The following is a 19,970-nucleotide window of genomic DNA, read 5'->3' on the forward strand; positions in this document are numbered from 1 at the left end:
AGGGCAGGCATGCCTCTTACTCAGAGGGACATGCCTGGGCTAACCAACAGATGGATTTAGTTGCCATACAAGTCATAAACAGTGTTGTCCACATGATTCAAACTATCCCTTTAGATAACTGGAGATAAGTATCCTTTTAGATGACTGGGCTAGTCAAAACAAGGACTAGCTTTTGATCTAACACGCTAACTAGTGATTTAATCACTAGCTTTTGATCTAATATGACTTTTTTGAATATGGTTCAAACCTTCCCTCTTATTTCAATAAACAGCCACTTGGTGAAGCGGAACCCTTGTAAACTAGGAGTGGAGACGAGATCCCGAGAGGAGAAACCACAGCTCAAGTTGGAGCTCTGCCGCCAGATCTTAGAAACCCAAAAAGGTGCTGCTCAGACAGGCTGGTGTTCCACCATTAACCACAAGGGGACACTTTTGAGCCAAGCACCTGGTAGTGTTAAATGGGATAGCACTTCTGTTTGTTTTTAATTTATAGACAAAGACTTATAGATAGGTGCAAAAAGAAATCCTCTTTTGCAACCCATAACTCTTTGCTCAGTGTGAGTTTTGATACAGATAAGAAGGAACATGACACTGAAAAGAGATTCAAGTGATGGGGGTATATCGGTGAACATAAAGTTTGCTTCCAGGAGTATAGAGCTGATACTCTTTCCTCATATCTTACGCTTTTAAATTATCAGTTGTATTGATTTAGTACTATAATTTTAATGTTGACATGAAACAAAGATGGCTTCTTTGTTTCGGCTTTTATCTTAAGAACACAGTATTTGATTTTTAAAAGGCTTTTAAAAGGGTAGCCTTGAAGTGTGTCTGTATTCCATTGGAAAGCAAAGTATATATGTGTTAGTCACTCATTTGTGTCTGAATCTTTGCAAGCCCATGGACCACAGCCTGCCAGGCTCTTCTGTCCATGGAATTCTCCAGGCAAGAATACTGGAGTGGGTTGCCATTTCCTTCTCCAGGGGATCTTCCCAATCCAGGGATTGAACCCAGGTCTCCCACACTGCAGGCCAGATTCTTTACCATCTGTTGGTCAGTCACTCAGTCATGCCCAACTCTTTGTGACCCCAAGGACTACAGCACGCCAGACTTCCCTGTCCTTCACCATCTCCTGGAACTTGCTCAAACTCATGTCCATCGAGTCAGTGATGCCATCCAACAATTTTGTCCTTTGTCGTCCCCTTCTCCTCCTGCCTTCAAATCTTTCCCAGCATCAGGTTCTTTTCTCATGAGTCAGCTCTTCACATCAGGCAGCCAAAGTACTGAAGCTTCAGTTTCAGCATCAGTCCTTCCAATGACTATTCAGAAATGATTTCCTATAGGATTGACTGGTTTGATGAGCTCCTTGCAGTCCAAGGGACTCTCGAGAGTCTTCTCCAACACCACAGCTCAAAAGCATCAATTCTTCGGTGCTCAGCCTTCTTCACAGTCCAACTCTCACATCCATACATGACTACTGGAAAAACCATAGCCTTGACTAGACGGACCTTAGTCGGCAAAGTAATGTCTCTGTTTTTGAATATGCTATCTAGGTTGGTCATAACTTTTCTTCCAAGGAGAAAGCGTCTTTTAATTTCATGGCTGCAATCACCATCTGCAGTGATTTTGGAGCCCAAAAAATAAAAGTCTGACACTGTTTCCAAGCTGATGAGAAAAGGCATTGCCATCACCAGGAGGAGGAATCACAGCTTTTACAGAGTGGGGAGAGGGCGGAAGGGCACATGTGGGCCAGATGACCTACTGCCCACCTCCTGATGCCCTTCTGCCCCACTGTGACTGATCTCACGCATGTGGCAACTCTGGCGGTAACCCGAGGTATTTCCTGCCCATTCCTCTCCCCCTCCCTCTTCTACAGGTGTTAGACACCACTGTGGTCTGAAGGCTATAGATGCCTTCTTGGGCTCCCTGCCCTTTATCCTCCATGGGCACATTCTCCAGACATCTCATGCACGTTTTACTGTGTCTTGGCACCTTCTTCTCTGAGAACCTCAACTAACACAAGCCACGAACTAAAGACCTGTGTGTGTGTGTGTGACAGAGAGAGAGAGGTGATAACATCCACAAAGGTCATCTTATCAACAACCTCTTTTGACATGAGTAACTATAGAAATGTCTTCCCCCCCCCTTAGATGTCCTTTTCTTCCTTTCTTTCTTACATGCCTTTAGTACCATGACCTTATCCTTGTTAGCACTTAAAATAATGGAGAATTTTATGCTAGAGAGGGTGCAGAGAAAAGGGAACCCTCCTATCGTGCTGGTGGGAATGTAAACTGGTACAGCCACTATGGAAAACAGTATAGAGGTTCCTTAAAAACTAAAAACAGAGTTGCCACATGACCCAACAATCCCACTCCTGGGCATATATCTGGGAAAGAGGAAAACTCTAATTCAAAAAGATACATTCACCCCAATGTTCACAGCGGCACTATTTATAATAGCCAAGATATGGAAGCAACCTAAATGTCTATTGACAGAGAAAATATGGTACATGTATACAATGGAATACTACTCAGTCATAAAAAGAGTGACATAATGCCATTTGTAACAATATGGATAGACCTAGAGATTATCATACTATGTGAAATGTCAGACAAAGACAAATATCACTTATATATGGAATCTTAATAATACAACTGAACCTATTTACAACACAGAAACAGACTCACATAGAACATAAATTTATGGTTAACAAAGCAGAAAGGGGGGATTAATTAGGAGTCTGGAATTAATAGATATATACTACTATTACAAAATAGATAAATAAGGACCCACTGTATAATACAGGGAACTATATTCAGTGTCTTGTGATAACCCACAATGGAAAAGAATCTGAAAAAGAATATGTATATGTGTGTGGGGGGGTGTGTGTGAGAATCACTTTGCTATACACCTGAAACAAATACATTATAAATCAACCACACTTCAATAAAAAGATAAATCAAAACTTAAAATTTATATTTCTGTATTTTATATATATATATATTTTTTTTTTTTTTCTTTTTCACCACTGAACGTCAAACTCCTACCATAATGTTGAGCACATAGAATGGGCACCAAATTATTAGCTGAATGAATGAGTTCCACTCAAGAACATCCAGTCTACAGCAAAATTTACCAAGTGCAGTCGCAGAAGAACATTATTGACAAGGCACTGTGATGACACACAGAGATCCTGGAGTGCGGACTTCTAATTCTAGAACACAGATAGCGACCAGCTATACAGTCATGGTCAAACAAGAAGATCTAATAAGGAGTTGGAGCTAAGTTTAGTGCTACATGTGTTAGATAGAAATAAGCAAATCTCAGCCTAGGGAGATGTAAGAGGTCATCAACCATCAACAAGAGGTAATTTGAAAAGCAAGCCCTGCTTCTTTCATTTTCTGCACCAACCTGTGCTGGGGCCACCCTGCCCTTTAAGTCAACTTGTAATTCTTAGGAGCTATGAAGTTATCACCTTCAGAAGGCTATTAAAACGTAGTCTAGGAGGAAAAGAAGATTTCTGCTACATACATAGCATGCACACAATGTTAAAGGGAGCTTGGGCTCACTCTCAAGGGCGACCCTCCCCAGTTCACACCCAAGAGTGAGCACCTCCTTACATGCGGCACCCACAGTGGTTCATTAGCCTCATTCTAGTCCCGGACCTGCTTGGGATGCTGATAAAATTGCAGATTCTGCAATTTCTGCAGCTGACACCTGTCCTGCCCCACCCCGCTCAGGGTTTGGTCAATCATATGCTTTGAACTGAGTGTTACTGTTAAAGAAACTACTTCACTTCAACAGGGAATAAGTCAAACAGGTTTCATTGATGAAGAGAAAAAAAAAAAGAACATATACAGTTTGTAGATGACAATCCACAAATCAAGATCAATGGACAGAAAGGATCAACGGAAGGAAGAATACTGAACTCTAATACAGCTGCATGGATTTTAATTAAAAATATTTTTGCATATAACAGGAGAAACATGGAGAAAGGGGAATACTTTGGCTAAGAAATCAAGACACATATCAAGCAAAGGACGGAAAAAAATACCAGTTATGACTTCATTTTTCTTTTTTATTAACAGGGTTTGTACAAATATGACTTCATGAACAAACCACACATGAATAATTATATAAAGCTTTATTGATCCAAAAGTATTTGCCATCAAAAATGAGTCATTGTTGTAAAAATCATAATGATGCCACAATTTAGATTTATTGTAATATTTACAAGGAGATAGAACCTTCTGGGAAATCATAATATCACTATCATTAACTTGAAACTATTTCACTTTTCAAAGACCTTTCCTAGAATTAAAAATATAATCATAAATTATGTTAATTTCCACTCCTAAATTTTTTTTATCACGAGTTAAAGGACACTGGTTGGCACTTAATGTATTTATTTCAGGAATAACTTTTGCATAGATGTAATTGATTAACATTAAAAAATCAGAATGTGAGTTTCCCATACAGATTATAAGTTCCTGTAAAGTACAGAAGTGCATTGTCGAGATGTTAAGGCACTTGGGGACAAAGGACACTTCCATGTTTCTTTAGCTTACAGCTTGGCTTTATGGTTAGAAGACTCTTTTATGCTTTTGACAAAAGAAGGGTCCCCTCTTCCCTCAGGCCAGTTGTCATGATCTGTTAAACGGAAAACTTCAGGTCAGACACGAATCTATTAACTCATCAGTTCTCTTAGTTCCCACCAAACCCATCTGTCATATTCCCTGGATCACCCTTTTCTTAGCAAGAAAAAAGAAATCACTGGGACAGGTGGCAAAGGTTTTGAGAAAAATCTCCATTTGAATCCCATCTCTGCCACTTAGTAACTTTGTAGAAGTTACTTCTACAGGTTTGGAGAAGTGACTCTTGCTGAGCCTCAGTTTCCTCATCTATTAAGTAAGTGTTAGTCATTCACTTTGCGACACCATGGACTGTAGCCTGCCTGGCTCCTCCATGAAATTCTCCAGGCAAGAAAACTGAGCAGTTTGCCATTCCCTTCTCCAGGGAATCTTCCTTACCCAGGGATTGAACGCTGGTCTCCTGCATTGCAGGTGGATTCTTAACCAGCTGATCCACCAGGGAAATCCCCATCTATTAGAGGAGATAACAATACCTCTCTGTTAAAGCAGAGAGAGTCCATATGATCCCTGCATATAGCACTGGACATAAGTAGACATTCAACCAATCTTACTTCCTTAGTAACAGTACCTTCTGAAACATGCTTACTTTGTACCAGACACTTAGAGTTGCCCTCTCCCGGCATCCAGTCTCCCATCTCTTCTTTCCACTCAGAAAACCATGAGGTTCTGGAGAAGTGATCCTTGGATCACTGATTGATCTAAGTAAGTGCACTCTATTTCCCTTGCTGAGGTTACTGGTCAAGCATGGACACTTGCATAAGCTAGTACCAAGCAGAGAGAATCTCAGAATTTGGTTAGAAATGCTGAGAAAAAGTCATCCCCTCCCCTCTGTCTCTGTCCAGATGGGCATGAACAAAGAAGTATGGAGCTTCAGGAGTGGCAGGCACCAGGAGAGTCCATGTTAAGATATGGCCAACATTAAAAAGAGCAGCAAAAAGAGAGGGAAAAGGGGAAAAAATGCCCTCGATGAAATCAGTGAGCTGCAGAGTGAAGACTCACCTGTTATTTGAGACAATAAATTCCTGCATTTGCTTGAGACAGTCTAAGTTGTAACTAAAAGCATTCTATCTGATACAGTACCTTTAATGTGCATTAACTAATCTAATCCTCCCAACAGCTGATGAAATGAATACTGTAAGGGACCTCACTTTATAGAAAAGAAAATGAAGGCATACAGAAATAAATTTCCTCAAGAACATCAGCTAATAAGGGTATAGCTTAGCTTTCATCCCAGGCATTCTCACTGCAGGACTGGCAATCTTAAAACCAGAACGAACAGCTGAATATTTCCGCTCATTATTTTAGGAGAGTATATTCTTAAAGGTAAGTCCAGGTGGCATAGAGGAAAAGAATCTGCCCGCCAAAGCAGGCAACGCAAGAGATGCAGGTTGCAAATCCCCTGGAGAAGGAAATGGCAACCCACTCCAGTATTCTTGCCTGGGAAATCCCATGGATAGAGGAGCCTGGCAGGCTACAGTCCACAGGGTCGCAAGGAGCTGGACACAATTGATCGATCAAACATGCACATATTCTTAAAAGGTGGATGAGGCCGCTTTCTTCAAAAACTTAAAAAATAGTTTTAAAATGACAAAGGAAAACCATTTCCTAATGACAAAGGAAAACCATTTCACTGGAGGCCTGGAGAAGTAGTCACCTAGAGGGGTTTTTTCCCCCCTCTAAAAATGAAAAGGGATGTACCTCGCTTTAACAAACACTGACTCAACTCCACTGGTGAGGGAAGTGGAAAGATTCTCCCTCCACCTTTGCTACTTTAAATACTATCAGAAAACAATATTGTATAACCATGCAGGCATTTCTATGTTTCCAAACGAGATCCTTAAAGAAACTGAATCTTGTACACATTACTACAATGGTACTGTTAGTAAAAAATTATACCGGGGGGGGGAATAATGAGTAATATTATAGCTCCAAACCAATCAATGATTAATGCAAACAAGGGTTGAATCGTCAACTAGACTATTAGCACATGAAAGAGTAGGATGAAAAGAATAAGTCCTGAACAGCAAATTCAAGTACGTATATGCTACATCAACTACATTTTAATTTTGTGTGTGCACTCAGTTGCGTTTGACTCTTTGCAACCCCATGGACTATATCCCACCAGGCTTCTCTGTCCGTGGGATCTTCAAGTCTAGAATACTGAAGTGGGTTGCCACTTCCTACTCCAGGGGATCTTCCCAAATCAGGGATTGAACCCAGGCGGCAGGCAGATTCTTTATCACTGTGCCACCAGAGAAGCCCTTTAATTCACTGACAATCATTTAATCAACTATCTTTGGCAACAGTTTGGACACATTTGAATTTCATATCCTTTTCTACATTTTGGGAGTGATTAGCTTGGACACGCCTTATTTCATGGATGTGTTTTGTCATGTATGATGAAACTGTGATACTTGACTAATTTTTTAGGATACTTTCAACTCCAAAGTTTGATGGTCTAGTCGTAAGATACACACATACACACATTTGCATGCAATATCTACATTAGACTGAGATATATAAAATTGTTTTGTACATCCAAAATGAATGAATACAGCATATTCCTATGGTTTCCCTCAATCTATAACCCGAAGATACTGTAAAATAGCACCATACCACCCCTCCCCATCTAACAGGTCTGATTCTCCCCCTCATATACACAAGCCACTAACTGGATAAACAAAGAGAAGTTAAATATCAAAAGTATGGCACCTTCCTGCCTCTGTTCTTGTCTCTTTCTTGTACATATATACTCACACTGAGAATATTTTTCAAGGTTAAAATTCCACTAGCCTATGCAAATGCAAACAACTTTTTAAACAGGTAAAGCTGTGTGCTGTAAGAAAGATATTTAGATATTTGCTGCACTAGGAACATTGCCTTTAAAAATCATATGATGACTATAAATATTTCGTCCATTTTTTTTGATGTTCTACAAGAAGAAGAAAACAAAACAAAACAAAAACCCCTTATTTCTTAAGTACTTAGGGAAATTTTGAAAACCTGAACAGGAAAAGGCACAAAACTGAGGGACAGACTCATTTCTTGGCCACTCACCTGGTACCTCAAATAACTGTGAGTACAGAGACTGGCCTCCATCCACATACACCAACTGTCCGGTGACAAAAGAAGCAGCAGGAGACAGCAGGAAGCATACCAAGGAGGAGATCTGGAAACAGAAGCACACACATGCTCACAAATTAGACACTCCTCACTTTTGGCTGCTTCCCATTTCCGAGTAGACACATCACATCTGAAACTACAGCACTGTAACATGAAGCCTGCAGCCTAGAATGCCAGGCTGCGTGTACTATAATCTGAAGGTATATAACAGATGCCTTTTTCTATTTGAGCATCATTAAAGTCAGGGATGTGACTAGGGTGAAGGCAAAATAAAAAGAGCCGTTTTGGTGGTTGTTCAGTTACTAAGTCGTGTTTGACTCTTTGCAATACCAGGGACTGTGACACGCCAGGCTTCTTTGTCCTCCAGTGTGAAATGAATCACACAATGTGAAGTAGTTAAGGGACTTTCCCGGTGGTCCAGTGGTTAAGACTCCACGCTTCCACTGCAGGGGGTTTGGGGTTCAATCTCTGGCCAAGGAACTAGGAACCTGTAGGCAGGGTCATGTGGCCAAAACATTTTTTAAAATCTTTTTTAAAATAAATAAAACAACATGAAGGAACCCAAAGTGAAAGCAGTGCTGCGCCTGCTCTCTGCCATCAAATAATTCAATTCCTTCCATGATCCTCATTGTTTTCAACACCATCACATGCCTTTTATACGTTTCTCCCTGAAACGGTCACTGTGTCTGTGTAACAATAAACTGGTATTCTAGCTTGGGTAGTCCACGCTCCTCGCAGGCCCAAAGCCCAGGGTCTCAGAGTACGGGAGTTTTCTATCAGGAGGATTTCAGAATCCTGCTGCAGCCCTGAGAAATAGATAGGTGACTGGCGACTTCAGCAACAACCACTCCCAAAACCAAAGAAAAAGATGGAAATATTTCACTGGATGTAAACGGAGTCTCACATGAGGCTGTTAACACAAGCAGAGTTTCTCAAAGGGTGATCTTAAGCTCCTACATCAGAATCCCTAGGGCTGCTTACTGAAACTCCAGACTCCAAGATCTTGCACTTGAGATCATCTGGGTTTTATCAGGCTGCCAACCAGGGCTGAGACAAGGGTGAAACTAATGAGGAGCTTGGGATGCATCAGTTAAGGAGGTACTCACTCTGGGGGGGCGGGTGGACCCTGCACCTGAGCAACACTGAAAGCAAGCGAGTCCCTAAATACTGCTTGTGCCTTGCTTGTCTCACCCCAGTCCTGATCCTGTATGGAGCACTATAGCGTGTGTTTTCATAGGGCTGTGCCTCTTTGAGGCTCTGAGACCTGAGAGAAGGCGGGCATAGCCTTCCCTCCATCCTTGTGTCCCGGGCAGGTAGTATAGGACTGCGCTGTCCTAAAAGCAGGCCACTAACCGTACGACACAACCAAAACACACAACATTCCCACACAACTAGTCTGAATTGAGAGGCACTGGAAGTATAAAACCACACACCAGATTCAGAAGACTTTTTCTTCTTGGAAAAGAAAAATGTAAAATAGTCTCATTAATAATTGTTAAAATGATAATGTTTTAGGTATACTAAGTTAAATAAGATTTATTTTTTAAACTAATTTCATCTCTTCTTAAACCTTTTCTTAATGTGGCTATTACAAAGTTTAAGATTACATATGTGATTATTATCACATTTCTACTGGACAGAGTTGGTGTGGAATTATAATTTAAAAGTTCCCACATTCGTGGGAAAGGGCTGATGGGGCCTGGGAACAAGTAACAATCAGAACTAGCTTTATCCTGTGTAATCAATCAATGACAACTCACCCTGTGAACACTGTTTTGTTAGTCAACCAATCAGTGAAAGTTCCTTGACCCTGTAAGTTAGCCAATCAGGAAGACTCATGCCAATAAGTTCCTTTCTGAGTGTCAGCCAAACAACGACCCTCTCACTCGAAGTCTGCAAATCTCTAAAACCATACTTTCCCCAAGGAAAAAAAGAAAACTCAAAAGTCTACTCCAAGAGACTGCGCCTTACCAGGAATAAATGTGCTTTAGTGCTGAGTTCTGTTTCAAATATCGAGTGGTGGCCTCATCCTTTGACAGTATTTACAATAAAGTAACTACTTATTAAGTGTTTACAGAGTGAAGGAATCTTTCTGCATCTCTGCCCTTCAAATAAAGGGATTTTCCATTGCCTAACTCAGAAAAGACACGAACCCTTGTCTCTTGCATCTCCTGCACTGGTAGATGGGCTTCTTGACCACTAGACCACCTGGGAGGCCCACATGACTTATGCATGGCTTTAGGCAAATTACTGAACATCACTGGCTCTTGGTTTCCTAGTCTGTAAAATCAGTATAGAGTACAAGTACACGCCATTTGAGGGGTCGGCCAAGTGCTGCATTCTGTCTCCAAGAGGTGTGGAGGGACACCATAGGAGCTCCGGCAGTTCCTTTTAAAACTACAGCTACATTGACCCTCGTAACTCAATCTCAATAACTATTACTTAAAAGAAGACAACTCATTGATAAGCAGTTCTGAACAGTCCACCAATAGCGTATTGTCAAAGCTCAGCCCCAAAAGTGACATTAGTGATTAGCTGGGGCCACCAGAGGATCTTGAAAACATGACCTGGCGATGCTAGGACCCTATAAGACAGAGACTGAAACTCTCTCCTTATTCTGCAGCTTATTGCAATCCATCGTCTCACCTTCCCAATTAGCCACAGTATGGTCGGCAAAACCCTGGGCACACCTAAGATCTTTTCAGGGGATCTGTGAAGTCACACTGTTCTATAACAATACTGAGTCCTTATCTGTCTTTTTCACTGTGTTGACATTTGTACTAATGGTGCCAAAGCAATGATGGGAAAAATGCCTCAGCACAAGTCATGGCAGGAAAACAGACATGAAGCATCATACTAACAGTCAACAATATTTTTCACCAGCAAGTACTCCTGGGAATGGGAGGGGAGAGTCTGTTTCACTTTCAAATGTCCTCAATGAGCACTAAAATTATTAATCGTATTAATCTTGACTACTGGGTACACATCTTTTTAATATCCTGTGTGATGAAGTGGGAATTACACCTTCAGCTCTTGCGCTATATATGGAAGTATGAAGGCTGTCTCGAGGAAAAGAACATGTGCTTGAGCTGCAAAACAAACTAGTCATTTTTTTTCACAAAACATTTTTTTGTTTGTTTTCTGCTTGAGAGAATGACTAACAAACCACAGTTGTTCACACTTGGGTATCTGGCAGACATTTTTCCAAAAATGAACCAAGTGACACTGCCACTTCAAGCAGCTGAAAACAACTGACAGCATTTGTTGTCAATGATAAGATTTGAGCTTTCAAGTGAAAACTAGAATTTTGGAAAAGTTGCATCAATACATGTCATCATGACCTTGACAGTTTCCCAATACCCAAAGAGTTTTGGAAGAGATCAGTGGTGACATTCATACATGTGATCATCTGGTATTGTATCATGAATTGTGTATCAACATTCAGAAGATGTCTATAACTCAGTGAATCAATATTTTCCAAAAGACCAATGTCTGGTGTTACAAAATCATCTATGCATGAAAGACTCAGTAACTAAGTGCAAGGAATACTAAGGAATTTTAATGTAATGGAATACAAAAAGTTCACTGAATGGCTTCAGATTCCACACTGCAATTAATCTTTAAGAAACTGCCATTTGTTAAGATTGGACATTAAATATTTTATGTATATATATATATATATATATATATATGTATATATATATATATATATATATGCACTTTGAGGTCAATTTTCTTATGCATTTTAAGCATTGACTTACACCTTATGGTTGTTGACACTGGAAAACAATACTCTGTATAGGCTCAACTACCTGTTGTTTGACTGTGCTAAGACCTCAGATGGCCAGAGTTGCCCACAGATTTTTAAAAATTCAAATGTATGACACCATAGTTATGTGTGCACATGAGCTGATTAGTCATTAGTCCAACAAGATGTCTTGTTTAGTGAGGAAAAACTGGGAGATTTTAAGAAATATAAATTTATATTTATGAAACATAAACATATATTTATATAAAAATACACATAAAATCCCAATGTGCAACAACACGGTCTAATTAAATATACTATACTACATCCTTAGCAATTTGCAGAAAAGAACATACAGTAGAATCTCATTTTTGTAAAAATGTCAGTAAACAGAAATATTTTTAAAAGTAAGAACTAGATGTCAGATAAAGTTCAGGTCTAGAACCCACCACATGCTATGGGCCCAAAGCAAGAAGAGAGGCAAGTTTATGGATGAGCTGTGGGTTTCTCAAAACTTGGGATTAAGGAAAGTCGTTGGTTGTGATAAGTATGGAGACTAGAGTTGATTTGACTTAATGCAATTTGTACATATAACATTCTGTTCTATGTAATTATGTAATAGTCATACTTTGTCCTCATGCATGAAGTAAACGATATAATTATGTAATAGTTATACTTTGTCCTCATGCATGAAGTAAATGATATGATTATATACAGAATGTATCGTTAGTACATACATCAAGTACGTACAGTGTGTTCTAAGTCGCTTCAGTCGTGTTGGACTCTTTGTGACCCTATGTAGTTCACCAGAAAACTCTGTCCATGGGATTTTGCAGGCAAGAATACTAGAGTGGGTTGCCATGCCCTCCTCCAGGGGGATCTTCCTGACCCAGGGATAGAACCTGCATCTCTTATGTCTCCTGCATTGGCAGGGAGGTTCTTTCCTGCTAGTGCCACCTTGGAAGCACCATGTATGTACCAATACATTGCAGTGGGGCAGGTCATTTAATACACAAAATACACAGCAATAGGAAAAGAAAAGAAACTGTCACTTGTTGAATATTAAAGAAGAATGTCCACAGTTACTCAAAAAGACTGCTAAAATACTCCTCCTTTTATTTTAACTGGCATGAAGCCAGATTTTCTTTGCATGCTTTACCAAAACATATTGTAACCGACTGAAAGCAGAAGCAGATGTGAGAGTCCAGCTGTTTTCTATTAAGCCATACATTAAAGAACTGTGTAAAGCATGTAAAACAAAGCAACAATTGTTCATTTTTGTATTTTAAAATGCAGCTATTTTTCATTAAAAATATTATAGTATTCAATGCCTTTATTTGTTGTTCAATTGCTCAGTTGTATCCAACTCTTTGGAACCCCATGGACTGCAGCATGTCAGGCTTCCCTGTCCTTCACCATCTTTCAGAGCTTGCTCAAACTCACATCCATTGAGTCGGTAATGCCATCCAACCATCTCATCCTCTGTCGTCCCCTTCTCTTGCCTTCAATCTTTCCCAGAATCAGAGTCTTTTCTAATGAGTTGGCTCTTCCTATCAGGTGGCCAAAGTACTGGAGCTTCAGCTTCAGCATCAATCCCTCCAGTGAATATTCGCGATTGACTTCCTTTAGGATGGACTGGTTGGATCTCCTTGCAGCCCAAGGGACTCTCAAAAGTCTTCTCCAACACCACAGTTCAAAAGTATCAATTCTTTGGCACTCAGCCTGCTTTATGGTCCAACTCTAACATCCATGATTTTATTAAGATTATTTTAAATGAATTCATAAATATTTCTTGATTTTCTCAATGTCAAATTTTAATACAGTAACTACAGACCATGGACACAGGATCCTGGTGGGCTACAGTCCATGGGGTCTCAAAGAGCTGAACACAACTGAATGACTAAGCACAGCACAGCATATAGACAATATATAATTGTTCAGAAACATAAGTAGGGTTCTCTCTAAAATAAAAGCTTAATCAGACAAATCCCTTGATTAAAATCCTTTCAAAATCACTCTCAGTTTTCCAAATAAAAATCTGGCACCTTGCTCAAAATAGCTCATCAAATGTTGAATTTAACAGTATCTTCTAAAATTTAATATGCAAGTCTATTTTAGTTCAGGAGTTCTACTTCTAGAAAGCTACCCTCCACATAAGAGTTCATGACTATAGTCAAGAATGTTCACTGCAGAATTACTACAATATAAAAAAATTAATAAAATCTCAATGTGCAGCAACAGGGTCTAATGCTACAGCCATAGCAAGTTGCAGAAAAACATACAATAGAATCCCATTTTTCTAAAAAAAAAAAAAAAAGTCAGTAAATAGAAATATCTTTAAGCATACACAGTAAATTTCTGGAAAGATATACATTAAACTGATAATGAAAGCTAGCTCTAGGAATTAGAACACATTTTTCTCTTAGAGTTCTATAGCATTGCTTTTATATTTAGCATTTTAATATATCTGAAAATTATTTTGTATGTGATATGAGATGGGTGAGTCTAATTTATTTCTAAATGAACAGTCAACTGCTGCAAGACTTTTGCTGAATATTCTTTCCTTGTAGATTTGAAATGGTACTCTTATCCTATAAACTGTGTGTGTGTGTGCAGTACGGATATGAGAGTCCATTCTATCCCACTACTTTTAATCTCTTCCAGCACCAGCCCCAAATGTAGGAAACAACTGTAGCTTTACAGTATGCATTTTGAGGGGGTGGTTAAATAATTTTGTTTCTTTTTGGCCATGCTGGGTCTTCACTGCTGTGCGGGTTTTTCTCTAGTTGTGGCAAACAGGGGCCACCCTCCGGCTATGGTGAGCAGGCTTCTCACTGCAGTGACTTCTCTGGCTGCAGAGCCCAGGGCTCTAAGGCATATGGGCTTCAGCAGCTGTGGCTCCTGGGCTCCAGAGCGCAGGCTCAGTCGCTGTGGCACATGGGTTTAGCTACCTGTAGCATGTGAGACTATCCCGGACTAGAGATCGAATCCGCGTCTCCTGAACTGGCAGACAGACTCCTTACCACTGAGCCGCCAGGGAAGCCCTACAGTATGTTCTGACAGCAGGAAGGTCAAATCCCCTCATTATTCTTATTCAAAACATTTTGGGCATTTTGGCATAAATATTTTTCTAGGGAAAACTTTAGAATCAATATATTAATTCCAAAGATATATTAAATGTGTATGTGTGATTTAGGGAAACTTGATTTTAGTAAAATTGAATCTCTCCATTGAGGAAAATGGCATGTCTCTATTTATTCTGGTCGTTTTTTTCTGTTCTTCAGTAATAAACTTTTTTTGGTTAGAGTTAAGTTCACTTTGGGTTTTTTAGTTTTTATTCTTATTCAGTTCAGTTCAGTTGCTCAATCGTGTCCGACTCTTTGTGACCTCATGAATTGCAGCACGCCAGGCCTCCCTGTCCATCACTATTTCCCAGAGTTCACTCAGATTCACGTTCATCGAGTCCGTGATGCCATCCAGCCATCTCATCCTCTGTCGTCCCCTTCTCCACCTGCCCCCAATCCTTCCCAGCCTCAGAGTCTTTTCCAACGAGTCAACTCTTCGCATGAGGTGGCCAAAGTACTGGAGTTTCAGCTTTAGCATCATTCCTTCCAAAGAAATCCCAGGGCTGATCTCCTTCAGAATGGACTGGTTGGATCTCCTTGCAGTCCAAGGAACTCTCAAGAGTCTTCTCCATCACCACAGTCCAAAAGCATCAATTCTTCGGCCCTCAGTCTTCTTCACAGCCCAACTATCACATCCATATATGACCACAGGAAAAACCATAGCCTTGATTAGACGGACCTTAGTTGGCAAAGTAATGTCTCTGCTTTTGCATATACTATCTAGGTTGGTCATAACTTTTCTTCCAAGAAGTAAGCATCTTTTAATTTCATGGCTGCAGTCACCATCTGCAGTGATTTTGGAGCCCCAAAAAATAAAGTCTGACACTGTTTCCACTGTTTTCCCATCTATTTCCCATGAAGTGATGGGACTGGATGCCATGATCTTCGTTTTCTGAATGTTGAACTTTAAGCCAACTTTTTTGCTCTTCTCTTTCACTTTCATCAAGAGGCTTTTTAGTTCTTCTTCACTTTCTGCCATAAGGGTGGTGTCACCTGCATATCTAAGGTTATTGATATTTCTCCCAGCAATCTTGATTCCAGCTTGTGTTTCCTCCAGTCCAGCATTTCTCATGATGTACTCTGCATATAAGTTAAATAAGCAGGGTGACAATATACAGCCTTGATGTACTCCTTTTCCTATTGGGGAATATATACGCTTTTTTAAAAAATTACATTTTAAGACTGATCTTGCTGGCATTTAAGAAAGCTATTGATTTTTACAGACTTAAAACTGGTCATCTTACAGAAATCAGGTACAGAACTTCATTTTGTCATAATTGTCTGACTTGCTTAGATTCTGTGTTCAGTTCAGTTCAGTCGCTCACTCGTGTCCGACTCTTTGCGACCCCATGGACCACAGCACACCAGGCCTCCTTGTCCATCACCAACTCCCTGAGTTTACCCAAACTCATGTCCATTGAGTCGGTGATGCCATCCAACCATCTCATCTTCTGTCATCCCCCTCTCCTCCTGCCTTCAATCTTTCCCAGCATCAGGGTCTTTTCTAATGAGTCAGCTCTTCACATCAGGTGGCCAAAGTATTGGAGTTTCAGCTTCAACATCAGTCCTCCCAATGAACACTCAGGACTGATCTCCTATAGGACGGACTGGTTGGATCTCCTTGCAGTCCAAGGGGCTCTCAAGAGTCTTCTCCAGCACCACAGTTCAAAAGCATCAATTCTTCACCACTTAGCTTTCTTTACAGTCCAACTCCCACATCCATACGTGACTACTGGAAAAACCATAGCCTTGACTAGATGGACCTTTGTTGGCAAAGTAATGTCTCTACTTTTTAATATGCTGTCTAGGTTGGTCATAACTTTTCTTCCAAGGAGCACACATCTTTTAATTTCATGGCTGCGGTCACCATCTGCAGTGATTTTGGAGCCCCCAAAAATAAAGTTTGCCACTGTTTCCACTCTTTCCCCATCTATTGCCATGAAGTGATGGGACTGGATGCAATCATCTTAGTTTTCTGAATGTTGAGCTTTAAGCCAACGGTTTCACTCTCCTCTTTCACTTTCATCAAGAGGCTTTTTAGTTTCTCTTCACTTTCTGCCATAAGGGTGGTGTCATCTGCATATTTGAGATTCTGTGTACTATCAAACAACAAAGAGCTGAAAAGTGCAATGAAACAATAAAAATATGCTGCTTTTAACCGACACTGCATTCATTCCAGAATAAATACTGCTGTGAGGATTCAAGGCACCACTAGCACAGTATTCCTGGTAGCCAGAAAGCACAGGGAACATAGTTTGAGGGCATGGGAGCAATCTTCTCTATTAACCAATCAGACTATGTGAAAGGGACACTAAAACGTTACAAATCTCCAAAGTATAAAACAAAGTAATTCATCAATGTTGGAAATACACATTACCTCCTCAGGAAATCCAAATCTTTTAGCTGGGATCTTGTGAATGTACTTGTTAAGCAGGTCTTTTGTCAAATGATCATAGTTGCTAAAAGCAGTCTCGGAATAAATGGTTCCCTATGTTTAAAATAAAACAGGAAAAAATAAAGTACATAAAATTAAATTTTAATTGGAAAGACAACAAGGCAGTCTGTCATCCAACACTAACAATTAAGTGGTTTAATAGCAGTTTAAGTTCACATTTGCAATGTTAATTTTTCTCAATATGGTCAAAGAAATACAGTCAACCTCTACTAAAAAAGGATAATCTGAATGCTCATTTTGTGACCTCCCCTCCCCTAATAACCAGCCAAGCTCGGGATGTTTTCATAAAAGACTTGGCTTCTGAAAGCATAATCATATGAGCATATCAGAGAAGCCCTTAACTGGGGACAATGGGACAGGGTAGTCTATTCTGTCTTCCACTAAGAATTCTATGTTTCACGATGGAAAACTGGCCTATGGTTAAGTGGGACTTAGAAAATACAGTATTTTTACGGCTTTTTACCTAGGAAGAAATCACAAACAAAAAATTTGAATCCAATATAAATAAATTAAAATTTTAATTGTTTAAGAATTCTTTTATTCAACTTTTGGTAGCTGTCAATGGTTTATAAAGAAAAAAATTACTCAAAAACTGTTTTAACACAGGATAAAACTGCTTGTTATTGGCTCATAACTAGAAAGATTATTCGAAGGAGGGGAGAAGACAGGAGGGATGAGAATATGAGGAAGAAACTTGGCAGTATTAATTACTCCAAACAATACTGGGGTGATATACTGGTTTCTGATTAAACAATTTCTCAGGTTTTCATTTAAAAAGGATGGAATCTTCCAGAGGTACTAAGGTTTAGACATTAAACCCCAAAACATCTCTGGAGGACAAATGTGACTTTAGTATTATGGTTACAGCATAAACACATCATTAAAGCTTGTCCAGAAATGTTTATGTGGAGACCAACATTCCAAAGAATCAACATTCAGAATGGAAATCTATCCAATCTGTCCTATAAATATTTGAGAATAGGCAGAAGTTCTTGCCTGGAGAATCCCAGGGACGGGGGAGCCTGGTGGGCTGCCATCTATGTGGTCGCACAGAGTCGGACATGACTGAAGCGACTTAGCAGCAGCAGCAGAAAAGGTAATATCAGCCCCAAAGGATTAAAAGGGGCTAGGAACCTGCATTTGTTAAAGATAAGATCTAACAACCACAAGTCAGCTCATGCTTAGTTCCCACTGAGTAGCACAGATAACAATATCTATAAATATTATCTATATATATTATCTACATATATATATTATCTATAACTATATAGATATTAATAGATCCATAGGTAATACCCCCAGACTGGGGGATGATGACTCTCTTAGCAATGACCAGGAATCATCACAGAGAAGTGAATTTGAGCTGAGTTTTGCAGGATATGTGCAAAGTCTCATTTATTATCCCTCTTGGATTATGTGGTTGACATGTAAGGACCAAGGAAGCTTAAAGTTGTATCTTAAAAAAAAACAAAAAAACTATTTATTTATTTTGGCCGCGTTGAGTCTTAGCTACAGAATGCAGGATCTTCACTGCGTAAGTTATGTCTTATGAACGTGAAAGTCGCTCAGTCATGTCTGACTCTCTGTGACCCCATGGACTATACAGTCCATGCAATTCTCCAGGCCAGAATACTGGAGTGGGTAACCTTTCTCTTCTCCAGGGGATCTTCCCAACCCAGGAATCGAACCTAGGTCTCCCACATTGCAGGTGGATTCTTTACCAGCTGAGCCCCAAGGGAAGCCAAAGAATACTGGAGTAGGTAGCCTCTCCCTTCTCCAGGAGATCTTCCCGACCCAGGAATCGAACCGGGGTCTCCTGCACTGCAGGCGGATTCTTTACCAACTGAACTATCAGGGAAGCCCAACAGAATGTGACAGTTTCTGAAGCTGAACATATGGTAATTTTCTTCCCCTATTGTTTACATTACGTTTCAGAGAGGTGTTCCCTTGACTTTTAGTTGACCTTCAACTGGAAATTCCTTCCTAGAACTTTGACTTGAAGTTTCTCTCTCTCCTAATAAAGAATTAATGACATACCAAGAAATAACAAGATAATCTAGGAAAATTCATTCCTTAAAGCAGCAATTCTCAACCTTCACTGAATCTGTATTTTCTTCACTGAGAAATTGAACCAACTTTTAAAAGCACCAATACCTGGTTTCCGTAGTTGGGTTCAGTTCAGTTCAGTCTCTCACTCGTGTCCGACTCTTTGCAACTCCATGGACTGCAACACGTCAGGCCTCCCTGTCCATCACCAAGTCCCTAAGTTTACTCAAACTCATGTCCATTAAGTCGGTGATGCCATCCAACCCTCTCATCCTGTCGTCCCCTCTCCTCCCACCTTCAATTTTTCCCAGTATCAGGGTCTTTTCCAGTGAGTCAGCTCTTTGCATCAGGTGGCCAAAGTATTGGAGTTTCAGCTTCAACATCAGTCCCTCCATTTGAACACCCAGGACTGATCTCCTTTAGAATGGACTGGTTGGATCTCCTTGCAGTCCAAGGGACTCTCAAGAGCCTTTTCCAACACCACAGTTCAAAAGCATCAATTCTTCGGTGCTCAACTTTCTTTATGGTCCAGCTCTCACATCCATATATGACTACTGGAAAAACCATAGCCTTGACTAGATGGACCTTTGTTGGCAAAGTAATGTCTCTGCTTTTTAATATGCTGTCTAGGTTGGTCATAACTTTCCTTCCAAGGAGTAAGCGTCTTTTAATTTCATGGCTGCGCTCAGCATCTGCAGTGATTTTGGAGCCCCCCAAAATAAAGTCTGCCATTGTTTACCCATCTGTTTGCCATGAAGTGATGGGACTGGATGCCATGATCTTAGTTTTCTGAATGTTTTCTTTTAAGTCAACTTTTTGACTCTC

General features: G+C 40.1%; 1 protein-coding gene and 1 non-coding gene across 2 annotated transcripts in view; one reads left to right on the plus strand and one right to left on the minus strand.

The window, feature by feature from the left end:
* The first annotated feature begins 464 nt into the window (after positions 1–464).
* Positions 465–587, plus strand: LOC138077318 (small nucleolar RNA SNORA40). Its single transcript, XR_011144766.1, has one exon. It is a non-coding gene; the product is annotated as a small nucleolar RNA SNORA40 (small nucleolar RNA).
* A 3,479-nt stretch (positions 588–4,066) lies between these two features.
* Positions 4,067–19,970, minus strand: part of PECR (peroxisomal trans-2-enoyl-CoA reductase) — a 50,740-nt gene continuing 34,836 nt past the window's right edge. The window contains exons 6-8 of the mRNA XM_068968285.1: positions 17,022–17,132; positions 7,706–7,817; positions 4,067–4,646 (exon numbers count right to left, since the gene is read on the minus strand). Coding sequence (XP_068824386.1) covers positions 4,561–4,646; positions 7,706–7,817; positions 17,022–17,132 — 309 coding nt within the window. The 3' untranslated portion in view covers positions 4,067–4,560. The remainder of the gene's footprint in view (positions 4,647–7,705; positions 7,818–17,021; positions 17,133–19,970) is intronic.

Source organism: Capricornis sumatraensis, chromosome 3 (assembly GCF_032405125.1).
Source record: "Capricornis sumatraensis isolate serow.1 chromosome 3, serow.2, whole genome shotgun sequence".
NCBI lineage: Eukaryota > Metazoa > Chordata > Mammalia > Artiodactyla > Bovidae > Capricornis > Capricornis sumatraensis.